At 44.4% G+C, this 16,149-nt stretch overlaps 1 protein-coding gene across 1 annotated transcript in view; it reads right to left on the bottom strand.

Annotated features, from left to right (window-relative positions):
- The window catches only part of PRKDC (protein kinase, DNA-activated, catalytic subunit), a 490,177-nt gene that overhangs the window by 20,430 nt on the left and 453,598 nt on the right, over nt 1-16,149 (bottom strand). Inside the window, exons 82-83 of the mRNA XM_030214157.1 lie at nt 5,715-5,786; nt 5,425-5,626 (exon numbers count right to left, since the gene is read on the bottom strand). Of these exons, the coding sequence (XP_030070017.1) occupies nt 5,425-5,626; nt 5,715-5,786 (274 nt within the window). The remainder of the gene's footprint in view (nt 1-5,424; nt 5,627-5,714; nt 5,787-16,149) is intronic.

The following is a 16,149-nucleotide window of genomic DNA, read 5'->3' on the forward strand; positions in this document are numbered from 1 at the left end:
TTCCTTTATTTCTTTATGAAATTTCAAAATGTCAACCAAGCAAATACTTGTACAGCAAAGTGATAGGATCAAGATAATGAAAAACAAAAAGGTAATACAACAATAATCTAAATACAAAGAAATATTGCTCAAGTTCAGAAATGATGATCCAAGACTACAGAAAAGAGAGGATAAAGAAAAAAGAAAGAAAAAAAAAAACCAAACCTATCAAGAAAAATAACCTGAAATGTAAGAGTGTCAGACTTGTGAGTTCTTGTACCAAGTAGAGCGCTGTTGAGCCCGGTACTCAGACCAGGTTCTGCTTGGCAGCTGGACCACCCCGGGTTTCACCTGCGCTGACCGCCTTTCCCCAGGGGTTGAGCCCCTAGGTGCGGGCGGGCGGCCTGCAGGACTTATGGGACGGAGCTGGAAGCAGGGTGATGAATGTATAGGCCAGGCAGGCAGCAGGTCAAGAGAGTAATCCAGGTACAGGCGAAAGTTAGTAGGCAGGCAAGAGAGTAATCCAAGTACAGGCAAGTCAGTAGGCAGGCAGCAGGCAAGAGAGTAATTCAGGTACAGGCGAAAGTCAGTAAGCAGGCAGCAGGCAAGAGAGTAATCCAGGTACAGGCAAAAGTCAGTAGGCAGGCAAGAGAGTAATCAAGATGCAGGCGACAGTCAGTAGGCAGGCAAGACAGTAATAGAGATGCAGGTGAAAATCAGTAACAAGGGACCAGTAGATAAGAAGCAGACTACAGAGGTAGAAATCCCTACCAAAGTAGAAGCCGAAGCATGGAGTCCAGGAAGAGTTCAGCTGATAAAGTGCTGACGTCTGACATCAGCAGGGAGAAGGGGCACAGCCACAGGACAAGAGCAGGGGAAGGAGGAACTGGAAGACCAATAGGAGAGAAGCAAGGGAAGCCAGGCAGAGGAAGAACAGACCCAGGTGGGTGGAAGCAAAGCAATCAAGGAGCCTGGAAGCCAAGCAGAGAGAGAGTTGAAACAGGTGCTTGGAAGCAAAGCAATTAAGGAGCTGCTCTCTGAACAAACTCAGAGAGGACTACACACACATGGCTCAGGCAGTGCCAGTCAAGTGTGTGTGTAGACGGGACCCCGCGCAGCCCGAGGACGCCACTTGCGTTGAGATAGGGGACATGAAAAAGAGTATACAGCTATTTTCATGAAGAGTTAACTATTGAGGTAACAACCTGGTTACCTACTACATGCTTTGCCACTAAAAAGGCAGAGATGAGAAGGCTAAAAACAAAACAAAACACTTCACAGATTGATATCTAACAATGCATTTACAAGGATATCTGAGAAAGAAAGTTGTGCTGAGCTGAAGTACACCTGTTCTTCTCAACAATAGGAACTGTCTTCGTCTTTGAGTATCTCTAGCTCCATCTGGAAAAATCTGAACTTTAAGACCCAGAAAGTTCTTATTTCAATTCTTAAAGAGCAGTTTCATTAACCAATTTGTATCTGGTGCTAATGCCACAGTAGCAAACAAGGTTGCAGCTGTGGCCATATCTGTATCTGAAAGTTCTAAGATAGCTGAGACATCCAAAGAACCTTCAATCTGCTCCAAATTGTTCTGTCTCTCTGAAGAATTAGATGGTAGATGATAAATAGTAAATCTGAGTAAAAGGCGGTAAATTCTCTCCACATACTCCCAAGATTTTGTTTTTGAGGTATCTCTTGAGCACATCTCTAGGTTAAACTGTTAGTACACATAGGAAGTTCAAGAAGTGAAAAATATTTAATCTAATAAAGTTTTCAAACATCTATATTTTGCTCTTCATGCTTCCAAGATCTATAATCATAACAGTCTGAATTTTTTGAGACTCAACAAAATCAGTCTCAAGCTTAACAACTCGAGTGGACAAAGTTTTCAATGCTTCCATATTCTTCTCTACTTTCACTTCAACCTTGGATACTTTTTACTGTAAACTCAAAATTTGAGGACATAAAGCCTTCCCTAAATCAACAATTAAGTTCCAAAGATTATCCAGAATAACTTCAGATGGCTACCTTGACGACTGGCTACTCATCAGGTCATCACCCCTAGAGACCAACAAGGCAATCACATCCACAGTAGCCCTACTCTAGTCACTGGGCTTCCTGATCAACGAGACAAAGTCACACCTGCTGTCACGGTCGTGCCCTGGTTTCAGGCTCTGTCATCTTGCCCCCTGGTGGCAAAAAAGAAGGAATTTGATTTGCAGGTACCTGAGAAGGCAATACCCTCTAAATTCTGTCGAGTGGCTTCAGACACCTCTATACTAGAAGTTGAAACTGGCATGAGCTCTTCCAGAGGGTTTGAAGAAGGCAAAACCCCCACCTCAGTCGCAACTGGCTATATAGGAGCCTCACACAACCCAGCGATGGTAACACTTCTTGGTTCCAAGGCAGGTGGTCCCAGAAGCGGCGAACTGCTACTGCACAGGTGTGGAGGAGAAACTCTTCTGTCGGAGCTAAGAGTGATATACAGCCTAGGACACTCCACGGGCTCCCCTCTTAGCCCTGGCAAGTCAAGCGGGCTACCTTCCGATGTCCCTGTAACCCCCGAGCATCCATAGAACCGATAGTTGGGGCAGCAACATGTTTTAGTGTAGTGGAAAAAAACGCTGAGGACACAAACGGAGCTACTATCAGCATGTTAGGAAGGTGTGGCCATCTTGGATAGATTATTGCAATTTTTCGTATTGTTCCATCATTCAGAAATTAAGGAATAAGTTGCATTTTTACAAAATATAGTTGCAAGATTAATTTTTAGGCAGGGAAAGTTCTGAAAAAAGCTTCTCTGATTGTGAACAAGTTGCATTGACATAAAACAAAATAGTGTATTTATTTTAAGTTAACCAGGATCAAAGCCCGTTGCACTAACTACTAGGTTACTACTCCTCAAAGCCCGCTGCACTAACCACTTATCTGTTTGCAAGACGACTGTGGATTTAATTATTTAGATTGTGGGGGATTAATATCTATTTTTGATTAACTAGTATTATGTTTTTGTATGCAGTTTAACTGTGAAATGATTATTTTGTATATTCTTTCTCTTGTGAAGCTGATCTTTATATGCAATCCATCTTGCATCCTTACAGTTAAAGGCGGAATATAAGCTGTATAATACAATACAATAAGCCATTATTAAGATGGACTTGGCAAAATCCACTACTTATTTCTAGGATAGGTACTTATGACCTGGACTGGCCACTGCCAGAAACAGGATTGATGGACCTTTGGTCTGTCCCAATATGGGGGGGGGGGGGGGGGGGGGGGGGAAGAAAAGAAAAAGGAGGTGATGATGCCTTTGTATAAGATTCTGGTGAGATCTCATTTAGAATATTGTGTACAATTCTGGAGACTGCACCTTCAAAAAGATATAAACAGGACAGTTGGTCCAGAGAGCAGCTACTAAAATGGTCAGTGGTGGTCATCATAAAGCGTATGGGAACAGAGTTAAAGAGCTCAATATGTATACTCTGGAAGAAAGTTGCGAGACGGGAGATATGATAGAGACTTTTGAATAATTACATGGCATAAATGCATAGGAGGCGAATATTTCGACTGAAAGGAAGCTCTGGAATGAGGGGAATAGGATGAAGGTGAAAGGGGATAGACTACCTGAGGAAATACTTCTTCACAAAAAGGGTGGTTAATTTGTGGAACAGACTCCCAGTGGAGGTGGTGAAGACAAAACCTGCATCTGAATTTAAGAAAACTTGGGACAAGTACATAGGATCTCTAAGGGACTGAAAGGGAGAGTAGATGGCATGGATGGGCAGACTTAATAGGTCATATGGTCTTTATCTGCCTTCATTTTTCTGTTTCTGTGCTGGTGATAAGCACCAATTGCATCAATGTGTAAACTAAAAGAAGCTGATTTTCAAAGCTGATTCAGACAAATGTAGGAAGTATTCCAGCAGATTCTGCATGGGACAGGAAAAGGGGTCTTGTGATCTTCCATCACAACAAACAGCTTATGGAAAATTTCAGAAGATGAGGGGAACCCCATTTGCCTCAGTCAATATGGGGTGATGAGAATCAGTTCCCCTGTCTCATCTGAGTTTCAAGAGAGTTCTTGATATAAGGAGTATCCATAGGATATGCAAACAGAAGATCCTCTCCCCAAACTAGGAGGATGCATCTGAAGCTAGATTGTCATGTGTCCACAACCTGGAAAAGATACCTTCTAAGACGTGCCAGAAAGATCTAGGGAGTGCCCAACTCTCAAAATATCAATTGAGCCACATCTTTGTCCAAGGTACACTCATGCAGTTGTAGGGTATGACTCAGGTTGTTTGCTAGGGTGTTCTTCCCTGTCAGGTAAGTGGCTCAGAGTAATTCCATGAGAAATGGCCTAGTTCCATATCCTAACAGTTCCCAACCCAGGAGGTACGACCCTGTTCCTCCCTGCTTGTTGATTTAATACATTACCACTTGACTGACCATTTCTATCAATATAATTTTGTTGGCCAACCAATCTTTGAAAACCCTTAGTGTGTTTCATATGGCTCTCATTTCTAGGAAATTTATCTGGTAAACTGTCTTCTGGTGGGACCACTAATTCAGTTAAATCTATCCACATGGGCCCCCTCCCCATCTCAGTTTGTAGGCATCTAAGTGTATGCCTTTTGCCAAATTGGACTGTATAATTATTAAAATGGACTTGTGGAAAATCTACTGCTTATTTCTAGGATATCCAATACAAGTAATAGAATTTCCAACAGAAGTATCTAGTGCCTTCTAAATAAATATATATGACACAGTGGTCTAGAGGGAAGGTCTCATATGGTCACCGGGTTATTTTTTGTGATGTAACACCAATATAAAAGAACCCTTGTTTTTGTGACAGTTGTAATCATCGACTATCCCCCTTCCTATCTATTTTTTGATTTTACTTATTTACTTTTTTTTTATCAAACTTCAAATGTTTCTTTGAGTGTCTATGATTTATGTGTGTCACAATTTCCTTACATAGACATCCAATAACTTCCATATCGGATCAAATATCAGACGGTGCACAAAACACCATGGCTATGCTGAACATCTCACTGCAACAAAGTGGGTGAAATCAACACATCTGTGTGTCCAGGACTGTGTGTAATAATAAAGAGTACATATATTATGAAATGTATAGTATTTATGTAGTAGTCTTTTGGATGGATATTTCATACAGTTAGACTTACTAAAATGTAATGTAACCCTTGTAATGATATTGACAATAAATATTCATGAGAGATTTGCATGCACTGCCTCCACTGGTTTGGTACCAGCAAAGAAGCATCCTTTAATACTCTGCTTGCTACAATTTAGTTTTCAGCAGATGTATCTACAGTTATGAGAGACTCCTGCTTACGTTTAAAAACACCTTCAGCATTGAAGGAATATTTTTAAAATTTGAGCAATTTTTTAACCCAGTGTCAAGTGATTGTGCAGGAATACCTGTGTAGCTGATCCAAATGCATGCCCAAAGTCTATCCCCACCATGCCACCTGTTTCCATGTTAATCATGAAGTTGGAGAGATGCCGATCTCCAATACCAAGAATCCAGTGACTGATGCAAATTAATGCATGGGAGCTGGCAAAGTGGGATCTGAGTGTAAGGAAGGCCTCAGGGGTTGTGCTCATCTTTGTGAAGGCTCTCCTGTAATCAAATCAAAGCATGACGTTACATACTGTACTCTCTTGTCAACGGCACAGGGAAGCAGATTTCACAACAAAGAAATGCTCACCTTAAAAGATCTCCTGGGACAAGATTTTCTCTGGCTTTGAAAGCTACAACTGTTTCTGTATAACTAGCTCTTCTGCAAGATAGAACAATAGGTTTATTAAATTAAACATCAATGGTATTTTCTACCTTTCCACAACACACTTTTTTTTTCAAAGAATGCAAGCATTTCACTGTAGCTTCACTGGAGCCCACTAGACATCAGGGATTTATTATGGTAAGCCCTAGGAACATTGGGAGGTCTGGTTGGGGGACTGTAGTGTGAATACCTCAGGAGGGGGTTTTGTGCTTGGTGGGGCTTCAAATCCCTATGCTCCTTTTTTTCTGTTTCTGTCTTATGGATATGAGGAGAGAGATGCCTAACACGGATGGAGGGGAAGGGAAAAGAGGTGAGATGTTGGACATGAGTGGGGGGGGGGGGGGGGGGGGGGAGATGGAAAGCTATAGATAAAAGCAGGAAAATGAGTGAGCTTGAAGAGTGATGGTGAGAAGGAGGGATACAATTTGAATTGACCGAGAGGCAGAAAAGCAAATGGAAGAAAGCTGAGCAGGAAATATCAATGTCAGAGATGAATGTAGGGAAATGAAGTGAAGAAGACAGGAGGAGAGGAAAGAAATGGCAAATGGACATGCAGTCCTGGATAGCAAGCAAAAAGAATGAGGGACAAGAGACTGGGACCAGTGTGATTAGAAAAATAAAGTACCATTCAAAGGTATAAAAGTTCCACCTCAGCTACGGGTGGGCCTGGGTGGACCTAGACCCACCCAATTACGGCTCAGACACACCCCTTCTTTCTGACCCTCCAATTGGTGCCAGTTGCAACAGCCTTTCACTTCAATGGCAGCGAACAGCAGCAGCCCTCTGCCTTCCTACCTGCCTAATTTTTCTTGCCTACAGTGTGCAGTCTGCTCAAGAACAGGAACTCGAGACCTGCTGGTATTTGCACTGAGAAGCTGGAAGAACAGAAAAACAGTCACTATAAGTGCTGGTTTTCTGTTGACCCCCATTGTTACTCCCTTCTCTGATGGTGTCGCTGTTTGCACTGGATCATCCAAAGACCTGCAGGCAGTAGCGATGTCATCCTCTGAAGGCAGTGTGGGACCTCCTAGCTACATGCAAGCTGATGAATCTGCTGAGTCCCATCCCTTAGAACACAAACTTCCTGTTTCCACAAGGTTGGGGACCCTGCAGAGATGTTGGCTCGTATGCGGCTGGGAGATCCCTTGCTGCCTTTTGAGGATGCCATCGCAGCTGCCTACAGGTTTTGGGTGATCTGGTGGCAGCTACTGGTGAAGGGCCAGAAGGGTTGCAGGGAAGGGAGCTGTTGCAGGGGACAGAAAGATCTGGAGGAGAGTAGATGAATGGAAGGTGGGGGGGGGGGGGGGGGGGGAGAGGAGAGGAGAGGGTGTTCAGCCAGGAAATATGACCTTGAGGAAAGATGTAAGGGCAAGAGGGTAGGGGGAATAAGGACATAGGAGGATAGGGATATAAAAGAGGAGATGCTAGATTGGGGAAGAGGATAACATAGTAACATAGTAGATGATGGCAGAAAAAGACCTGCACGGTCCATCCAGTCTGCCCAACAAGATAACTCATATTTGCTGCTTTTTGTGTATACCCTACTTTGATTTGTACCTGTGCTCTTCAGGGCACAGACCGTATAAGTCTGCCCCGCACTATCCTCACCTCCCAACCACCAGCCCTGCCTCCCAACCACTGGCTCTGGCAAAGACCGTACAAGTCTGTCCAGCACTATCCCCGCCTCCCAACCACCAGTCCCGCTTCCCACCACCGGCTCTGGCACAGACCGTATAAGTCTGCCCAGCCCTATCCCCGCCTCCCAACCACCAGCCCCGCCTCCCGATCTTGACTAAGCTCCTGAGGATCCATTCCTTCGGCACAGGATTCCTTTATGCTTATCCCACGCATGTTTGAATTCCGTTACTGTTTTCATTTCCACCACCTCCCGTGGGAGGGCATTCCAAGCATCCACTACTCTCTCCGTGAAAAAATACTTCCTGACATTTTTCTTGAGTCTGCCCCCCTTCAATCTCATTTCATGTCCTCTCGTTCTACCACCTTCCCATCTCCGGAAAAGGTTCGTTTGCGGATTAATACCTTTCAAATATTTGAACGTCTGTATCATATCACCCCTGTTTTTCCTTTCCTCCAGAGTATACATGTTTAGTTCAGCAAGTCTCTCCTCATACGTCTTGTAACGCAAATCCCATACCATTCTCGTAGCTTTTCTTTGCACCGCTTCAATTCTTTTTACATCCTTAACAAGATACGGCCTCCAAAACTGAACACAATACTCCAGGTGGGGCCTCACCAACGACTTATACAGGGGCATCAACACCCCCTTTCTTCTGCTGGTCACACCTCTCTTTATACAGCCTAACAACCTTCTAGCTACGGCCACCGCCTTGTCACACTGTTTCGTCGCCTTCAAATCCTCAGATACTATCACCCCAAGATCCCTCTCTCCGCCCGTACCTATCAGACTCTCCCCGCCTAACACATACGTCTCCCGTGGATTTCTACTTCCTAAGTGCATCACTTTGCATTTCTTCGCATTGAATTTTAATTGCCAAAGCTTAGACCATTCTTCTAGCTTACGTAGGTCCTTTTTCATGTTTTCCACTCCCTCCGGGGTGTCCACTCTGTTACAGATCTTAGTATCATCCGCAAATAGGCAAACTTTACCTTCTAACCCTTCGGCAATGTCACTCACAAATATATTGAACAGAATCGGCCCCAGCACCGATCCTTGAGGCACTCCACTACTTACCTTTCGCTCCTCCGAGCGAATTCCATTCACCACCACCCTCTGGCGTCTGTCCGTCAACCAGTTCCTAATCCAGTTCACCACTTCGGGTCCTATCTTCAGCCCATCCAGTTTATTTAAGAGCCTCCTGTGGGGAACCGTGTCAAAAGCTTTGCTGAAATCTAAGTAGATTACGTCCATAGCTCGTCCCTGATTCAATTCTCCTGTCACCCAAAGAACTCAATGAGGTTCGTTTGGCACGATTTCCCTTTGGTAAATCCATGTTGTCTCGGATCTTGCAACTTATTGGCTTCCAGGAAATTCACTATCCTTTCCTTCAGCATCGCTTCCATTACTTTTCCAATAACCGAAGTGAGGCTTACCGGTCTGTAGTTTCCAGCTTCTTCCCTATCACCACTTTTGTGAAGAGGGACCACATCCGCCGATCTCCAATCCCTCGGAACCTCTCCCGTCTCCAAGGATTTATTAAACAAATCTTTAAGAGGACCCACCACAACCTCTCTGAGCTCCCTCAATATCCTAGGGTGGATCCCATCTGGTCCCATGGCTTTGTCCACCTTTAGCTTTTCAAGTTGTTCATACACACTCTCTTCTGTGAACGGTGCTCTATCCACTTCAATTTCATTTGTACTTTTTGCAGTCCATCGCGGTCCTTCTCCAGGATTTTCTTCTGTGAAAACAGAACAAAAGTATCTATTTAGCAAATTTGCTTTTTCTTCATCATTATCCACATAGCGGTTCGCAGTATCTTTTAGTCTCACAATTCCCTTTTTAGTCATTCTCCTTTCACTAATATACCTGAAGAAAATTTTGCCACCCCTCCTTACATTTCTAGCCATTTGTTCTTCCGTTTGCGCTTTCGCCAGACGTATCTCTCTCTTGGCTTCTTTCAGTTTCATCCGGTATTCCTCCTCGTGTCCCTTTTCTTGAGTTTTTTTGTATTTCTGGAATGCCAACTCTTTAGCCTTTATTTTCTCAGCCACTTGCTTGGAGAACCATATCGGTTTCCTTTTTCTCTTGCTTTTATTTACTTTCCTTACATAAAGGTTCGTGGCCCTATTTATAGCTTCTTTCAGCCTGGACCACTGTCCTTCCACTTCTTGTATTTCCTCCCATCCCATCAGCTCCTTTCTCAGGTATTCCCCCATTTTACTAAAGTCAGCATGTTTGAAATCCAGGACTTTGAGTTTTGAGTGGCCACCCTCCTCTTCAGCCGTCATATCAAACCAAACCGTTTGATGGTCACTGCTGCCCAGGTGGGCACCCAGTCGGACATTTGACACATTATCCCCATTTGTGAGTACCAGATCTAGCGTCGCTCCCTCCCTCGTGGGTTCTGACACCATTTGTCTGAGCAAAGCACTTTGAAAAGCATCCACAATCTCTCTACTTCTTTCCGATTCCGCAGACGGAACCGTCCAATCTACATCCGGCAGATTGAAATCTCCCAACAGCACCTCTCTTTTCTTCCCCAACTTTTGAATATCAGCGATCAGATCTTTATCTAGGTCCTCCAATTGTGTCGGAGGTCTGTAGACAACACCCACATGGACAGAGGTACTATCCTCTCTTTTTAAGGTGATCCATATCGCTTCTTCCTTTCCCCAGTTCTCTGTCATTTCAGTCGCTGTGATATCATTTCTCACATACAGAGCTACTCCTCCACCTTTACGCCCCTCTCTATCCTTCCTAAAAAAGATTATAGCCTGGTATATTTGCATCCCATTCATGGGAACCATTGAGCCATGTCTCTGTGATTGCAACTATGTCCAAGTCTACCTCCAAGATTAGGGCATGAAGGTCATAAACTTTATTGCTTAGACTGCGAGCATTTGTGGTCATCACTTTCCATCTACATTTCCAAGTATGTGTTTTGGTTTTAGTGATTTGGGGGTGTCTTTTCTCTTTGGGTACCTTCATAGGAAATGCTAGGCACGAAGGTAGGAATTCGGGAGATTTTGGCTGCATTGAGGGACAGGACACAGAGAGGGGGTGCTGGGCCCGAGTGAAGGAATACTGGCCCTGGGGAAGGATAAGAGCAAGGAAAGCGATGCTGGACACGAGGAACATAGAAACCAGAGACTGGGACAACATAATCAGAAAAATAAAAAGGCCAGACAGCAAAGGTAGAAGGAAGAATTTTATTTTCTATTTAGTGATTGGAATATGCCAGTTTTTGTAATGTATAAAGCTGGTGTTAGACATAACTGGGGCCCAAGGCAGAAATTTGGGAGGGAACCCCAAAGCTTGTTACCAGGCTGTGCCTTCTTTAGATTCAGGCAGGCTTGGGGCCCAGAGCAATTGCCCTGATTGCAACTACCAGTCCTGAACTGATGCCCTCACTGTTGGGTGTGGGTCAGGGTGTGGCAAAGGGCAGAAGAGTGGTGGAGCAGGGAAGTGACAAGTGCCAAGCTTTTATCTTTCAAAATGTTCGCAACTCTAGGTGTACCATTCACGTAGCTGGCAGGGATCGCCAAACGAACTCCACCAGCTGAAGGCATCTACAGCTCACTGAACCCTTCAAAAAACTGAGGCAGTCAGTGGTGGTTGCTCCAAACTGCTGACACTGGCACTGTGGGTATACTCAATTCTCATGCTTGTTCAGTTAATGCGTGAGAACTAAGCATGCCTGGGTTGCTGGTGTCTGTGGCTCAGAGCACTGCTTTTAACTGCTCAACTTGCCTAAACATGGCTTGGTGGGTTGTGGATGTCTTTAGCTGGCAGGCTGGGGATCTTTGCTACCTAAGGTATTTATTTTTTAACATTAGGGGGTGGGGGTGGTGTAAAGGAAGAGGAAATACATGACCACCCAAACTACCCACTGGCCAATCCAAAAACTGCCTTTTGGCAACGCCATTGCCTCAGACCCCCCCCCCCCCCCCCCCACTGCACCATCACCACAGGCAGAATCCTCATCAGAGCAGTCCACTCCCATGCCCTCATTGTGCATCTAACACTATTTTCTTGGTCTCTTACACACATGTACCCCCTTCCTACTGCTCCATAGTCTCGAACACTCCACATGACAAAAGTCACATACACACATTCCCACTGAATCCCTGACATACCCAAGTCCCTATTCCCACACCTTAGACATCTCACCCATAGAAGACATCTCCACAAGCTCCTATGGTCCTAGGTAATCCCTGCACACCCTACATGTGCCATCCTACCCTACAAAAACACCTCCAGACTCACACATACTCTGTCCCAGACATCCCTCAATTCCTGAACACCCCCACCCTCACCCTGACTGCAGCACTGAAGGGGACCCATTAGGAAATATGGCATTAAAGGAGCCTATCTTAATTTTTATAAACAGGGCCCATTCAATCTTAATTACGCCACTGCAGTCTTATGGTTTTAGTTAAGGATGTACTTGACAGTACTTATAACTGACAACTCTTAAGCCTTTCTGTAAACCAAGGAAAATTTAGAATAAGACTGCAGCAAAAACATTACTCAGGATCAGGTTCTGTAAACCAAGCAATTACTGCCCTGGCTCTAGCAAACAACTACTGAAAACCAAGACCAGAAAAGAAGAAAAAATACACCACTGAAGTACCATGTGGAGTTCCCCTTCCCCTAAGGTGATCAATGATTGCAGCGCAAGTCTCATCTTTCCCTGCTGTTATTTATAATCTTTTTATGCCCTTTGGGATTCTTGATTGAGCAGCTGGGAATGCCTGGATTCCTGTATGCGGATGATGTCCAACTTTTTGTACCCTGGCGGGAGCGGGGGAAGAGAGAGGGGGTGTGGAATGAGAAAAAAATGAAAAACTGAATTCAGATTTATAGACTATTGAGAGTCAGCTGTGTTGGCTTGTTCTAAATAAGTAGAAAACCGAGATCTTTATACTGCATTTGACTGTAAATCAGGTAATTGCATCTTTGAATTTACAATGGAGTATTTTTGATACACTTAGAGATTTGGAATGATGCTGGGACTGATCTTTTTCAGGAGAAACTCTGGTTTCCAGGACTGTTAGATCTGTTTTTGAAAAACAAAGTTTTACGTGGAGACCTGGTGGTCCAACTGTCGATTCTCCCCATCTTAGATTATTGCAAATCTTTATATTTAGGATTCCAAAATGTCTTGTGTAGATTTCAGATAGGTCAGAACACTGCCCTGATTAATTCATTGGGTGCCTAGGTGGATGTCACCTTGTCTATTACTGGATTGTTTACATTAGTTTCCTACTGAAAAGCAAATTAAATTAAAAATGTTGTGTATGATGTTCTCTGCCATACAGGCAATAGATCCTCAATATTCAGCTTCGAAGATAACCCTAGAACAAGTTGGTTGTTATGCTCTAGTGGCAGCTTAGTATTGGATATTCCAGCAGTTAGCTATATTAGAGGCTCCTGGTTGAGACACAGGGCTTTTTTGGCAGCAGGTCTTTTGTTGTGGAACAAAATACCTCTCAGGTATGTGGTATTACGTAAGTATATAAGTAATGCCACACTGGGAAAAGACCAAGGGTCCATCGAGCCCAGCATCCTGTCCACGACAGCGGCCAATCCAGGCCAAGGGCACCTGGCAAGCTTCCCAGACGTACAAACATTCTATACACGTTATTCCATCAGGAGCAGACTAATAGCACAACCTATTTGGTGGTTATCTTGCCCCTATTTTGTTGGATTTTTTGCCTATTTTTACAATTTTTAAAAATTTTATTTAGCTTTATTTTGTTTTCATTTTGTTGGAAGCCTGCCTGTAGACCAATGGTTCTCAAATTCTTTTCCAGTTAGGACACACCTGACGGACAATGCTCTCGAATGTGGGTCCCTCAGGGTCAAGTACCACACGAGTGGTCCCTCAGCATAGGTGTTGCCCGCGAGAGCTGCTGAGTGTGGGGCAACCCCTCGGTAGATCTCTTTGCCACTCAGTCCAATCACAAAGTCCCTCAGTGGAGGTCACGTGATGACTGCTTCCTGAGCAGCAGCAAGAAGGGAGAGCTCCCTCGAATCCTTTGCAAAAACCGGCTATATGAAACATTTCTTATACCCTGAAAGACCCCAGAATAGAGCGAAAGGTCAGAGAACGCACAGCAAAAAGGGGACTGCAATCGAAGAAACGGGACAAGCGGTATGCCCACTAGAAATCAGGGCGCCTTAAAACAAAAGCACACTCCCGCAGGAAAGGCGGCCAAGATGGCGACGCCCTCAGACTCCCTACCTGGGCCGGAGAAAAACGCGGGAGAATGGGCGAAAGAGATTTCCTCAACTGTAGCAGCGGCATTGGAAGACCGTTTGAACAAAATCCATTCGGCGGTTGAGGAAATTAACGAGAAATTTGACACGCAGGCCCGCCGGCTAACAGAGGTGGAACAGAGAATGCTTACCCAAGAAGACACAACAACGGATATGGCGGCCCAGATTGAGAACCTGCAGAAAGAAGCAGCAGCCCTCAAGGCACAGGTAGAGGAACAAGAGAATAGAAACCGACGCAACAATCTGCGAGTGGTAGGGCTTCCCGAAGAAGTAAAAGAGGGAGAACTATATAAATTCTTTAGCGAGTGGCTACCGACGCAGTTGGGCCTAGGAGAAGATATCGGCACATGGCAGTGCGACCGTGCGCATCGAATCGGGAGCAGGAAAGAAGGAGATAATAAACCCAGAACAGCAATTGCTCATTATACAAATTGGCGAGAGAAAGAAACGCTGCTAAAGCAGGGAAGATCTAGGCAAGCACAGCTGGAATACAAGGGACATAAGCTCTTATTGTTTAATGATTACTCCCTGGCGGTGGCGCAGCTAAGGAGAGCAATGGCTCCCACGTGTTCTCAGATGTACAGCAAAGGCATCAGATTTTCGCTTTTATACCCTGCAAAGCTAAAAGTGTGGCATGAAGGAAAAGCTCTGATGTTCCAAGAAGCAGCAGAAGCCAAGGCGTATATGGAACGTTTGAATAGAGAAGTACCAGCAGGAGAATAGCTATTTGAAGGTAAAATTTCCCCGTGGGACAGATCGAATGGGATATAATGGCGTGCTTTAACTTTGAATTTATTTTTTGATTACACAAAGAGAATCTAGCTGGAAAGGTGTTCACGGGAAAATTGAACAGAGTGGTATCAGCAGGAGGATAGCTAAGGAAGGTGACACCTCTTCGAGGGACAGATCGAATGGGATATATTGGTTTGATTTAATAATGTTTTTACTCTGTGCTCGTACAGCGAGAGCCTAACTGGAAAGTCCCAGATGGGGGGGTAACAGTTATTGTCAAGAGATTCCCTATGGTGGGGGTCAGAACTGAGATATCAGCGGGAAAAAATCATGCCCCCAAACAGGCAAAAAATGCCATGAACAGGTTATTAACAAAGATACTGATCCTATGAAGTCTGACATTAAGCGAATAGGTGATGTAGTAAACATGGAACTGTGGTAATGAAGCAGAGTACAGAGATCTCGAGCAATATTCTAAGAGATAATTCTAGCAAGCTAAAAGAATGTTATGTACACGGACTGTGTAATGTTGTTTTCAAGAGGGGGAGATGATAATGGAATATGGGGATAGGGGATGTATCACTGGGCAAAGTATTCGAGGGAGGAGTAATGATGTTTGTATTTGTTGTATGAAGACGGGAAGGAGAAGGATGAAGAAGAGGAGGAATCAGAAGAGATATGAAGGGGAAGGGGGAGGGAGGGGAGGGAGAAGAGTTAGGGACTGTGTGAATGAGGGGGAAGGGGACAGCAAGGGGAATTCGAGAGGGGAAGGGAAGGGTGGGGGGGAAGAGAATTGCCTGCAAAGGGAAAGATGGGAAAACTCTATGATGGAAACCGATACTCAGGAGCAGAAAGTTCCTGGTGGGTCCAGCTGGGAGGCCAACCGGGAACATAAAAAGATAAAAATAGACGACATGCAGATTATGGAAAAAAGAATGGGAGATGGTTAACTTGAAGATACTATCTTTGAATGTAGATGGGGTTCACTCCCCAGTTAAACGCACTAAAATACTATCCTGGCTTAGGAAGGAAGGGGCGGACATAGCCTTTCTCCAAGAAACCCACTTGTCCAATTCAGAGCATGTGAAACTGAAGAGAGGGTGGGTGGGAGAGGTAATTTGCTCATCCTTTAACAGCAGACAAAGGGGAGTTGCTATTTTGGTACACAAACAGCTACCTTTAGCCATCCACAAGGTATTACAAGATAAAGAGGGAAGGTACGTTATAGTGATGGGAGAGCTGTGGGGCCGAAAGCTCAGCCTTTGCAACATATATGGGCCAAACACCTACAACCATAAATTCTTTTCAGATATAGTAGCACAGTTGGCGCGGTACCCGGAATACCAGAGAATCTTAGGAGGAGATCTCAATATTACTGCAGACCCCACTATTGATTGTAAACCAAGTAAACCCAAAACAAAGGGATGGGAACATAGGGGAGTCAATTTTCTGATACACCAACTGGGGTTGATAGATGTGTGGAGAATTCTGCATCCCTATGATTCAGACTTTACATTCTTTTCTAATCCACATAACTCGTATTCTAGACTAGACTACTTTCTTGTATCACAGGCCCTATTTCCAGTCTCAAAAGCAGCACAAATACTAGACAACACACTGTCAGATCACTCAGCTATTGGGTACTCTATAGAATATACTAAGGGGACCTCAGAGAGGATATGGAAGTTCTCCCCTGCACTATAT

This window comes from Microcaecilia unicolor, chromosome 1, assembly GCF_901765095.1.
Source record: "Microcaecilia unicolor chromosome 1, aMicUni1.1, whole genome shotgun sequence".
NCBI lineage: Eukaryota > Metazoa > Chordata > Amphibia > Gymnophiona > Siphonopidae > Microcaecilia > Microcaecilia unicolor.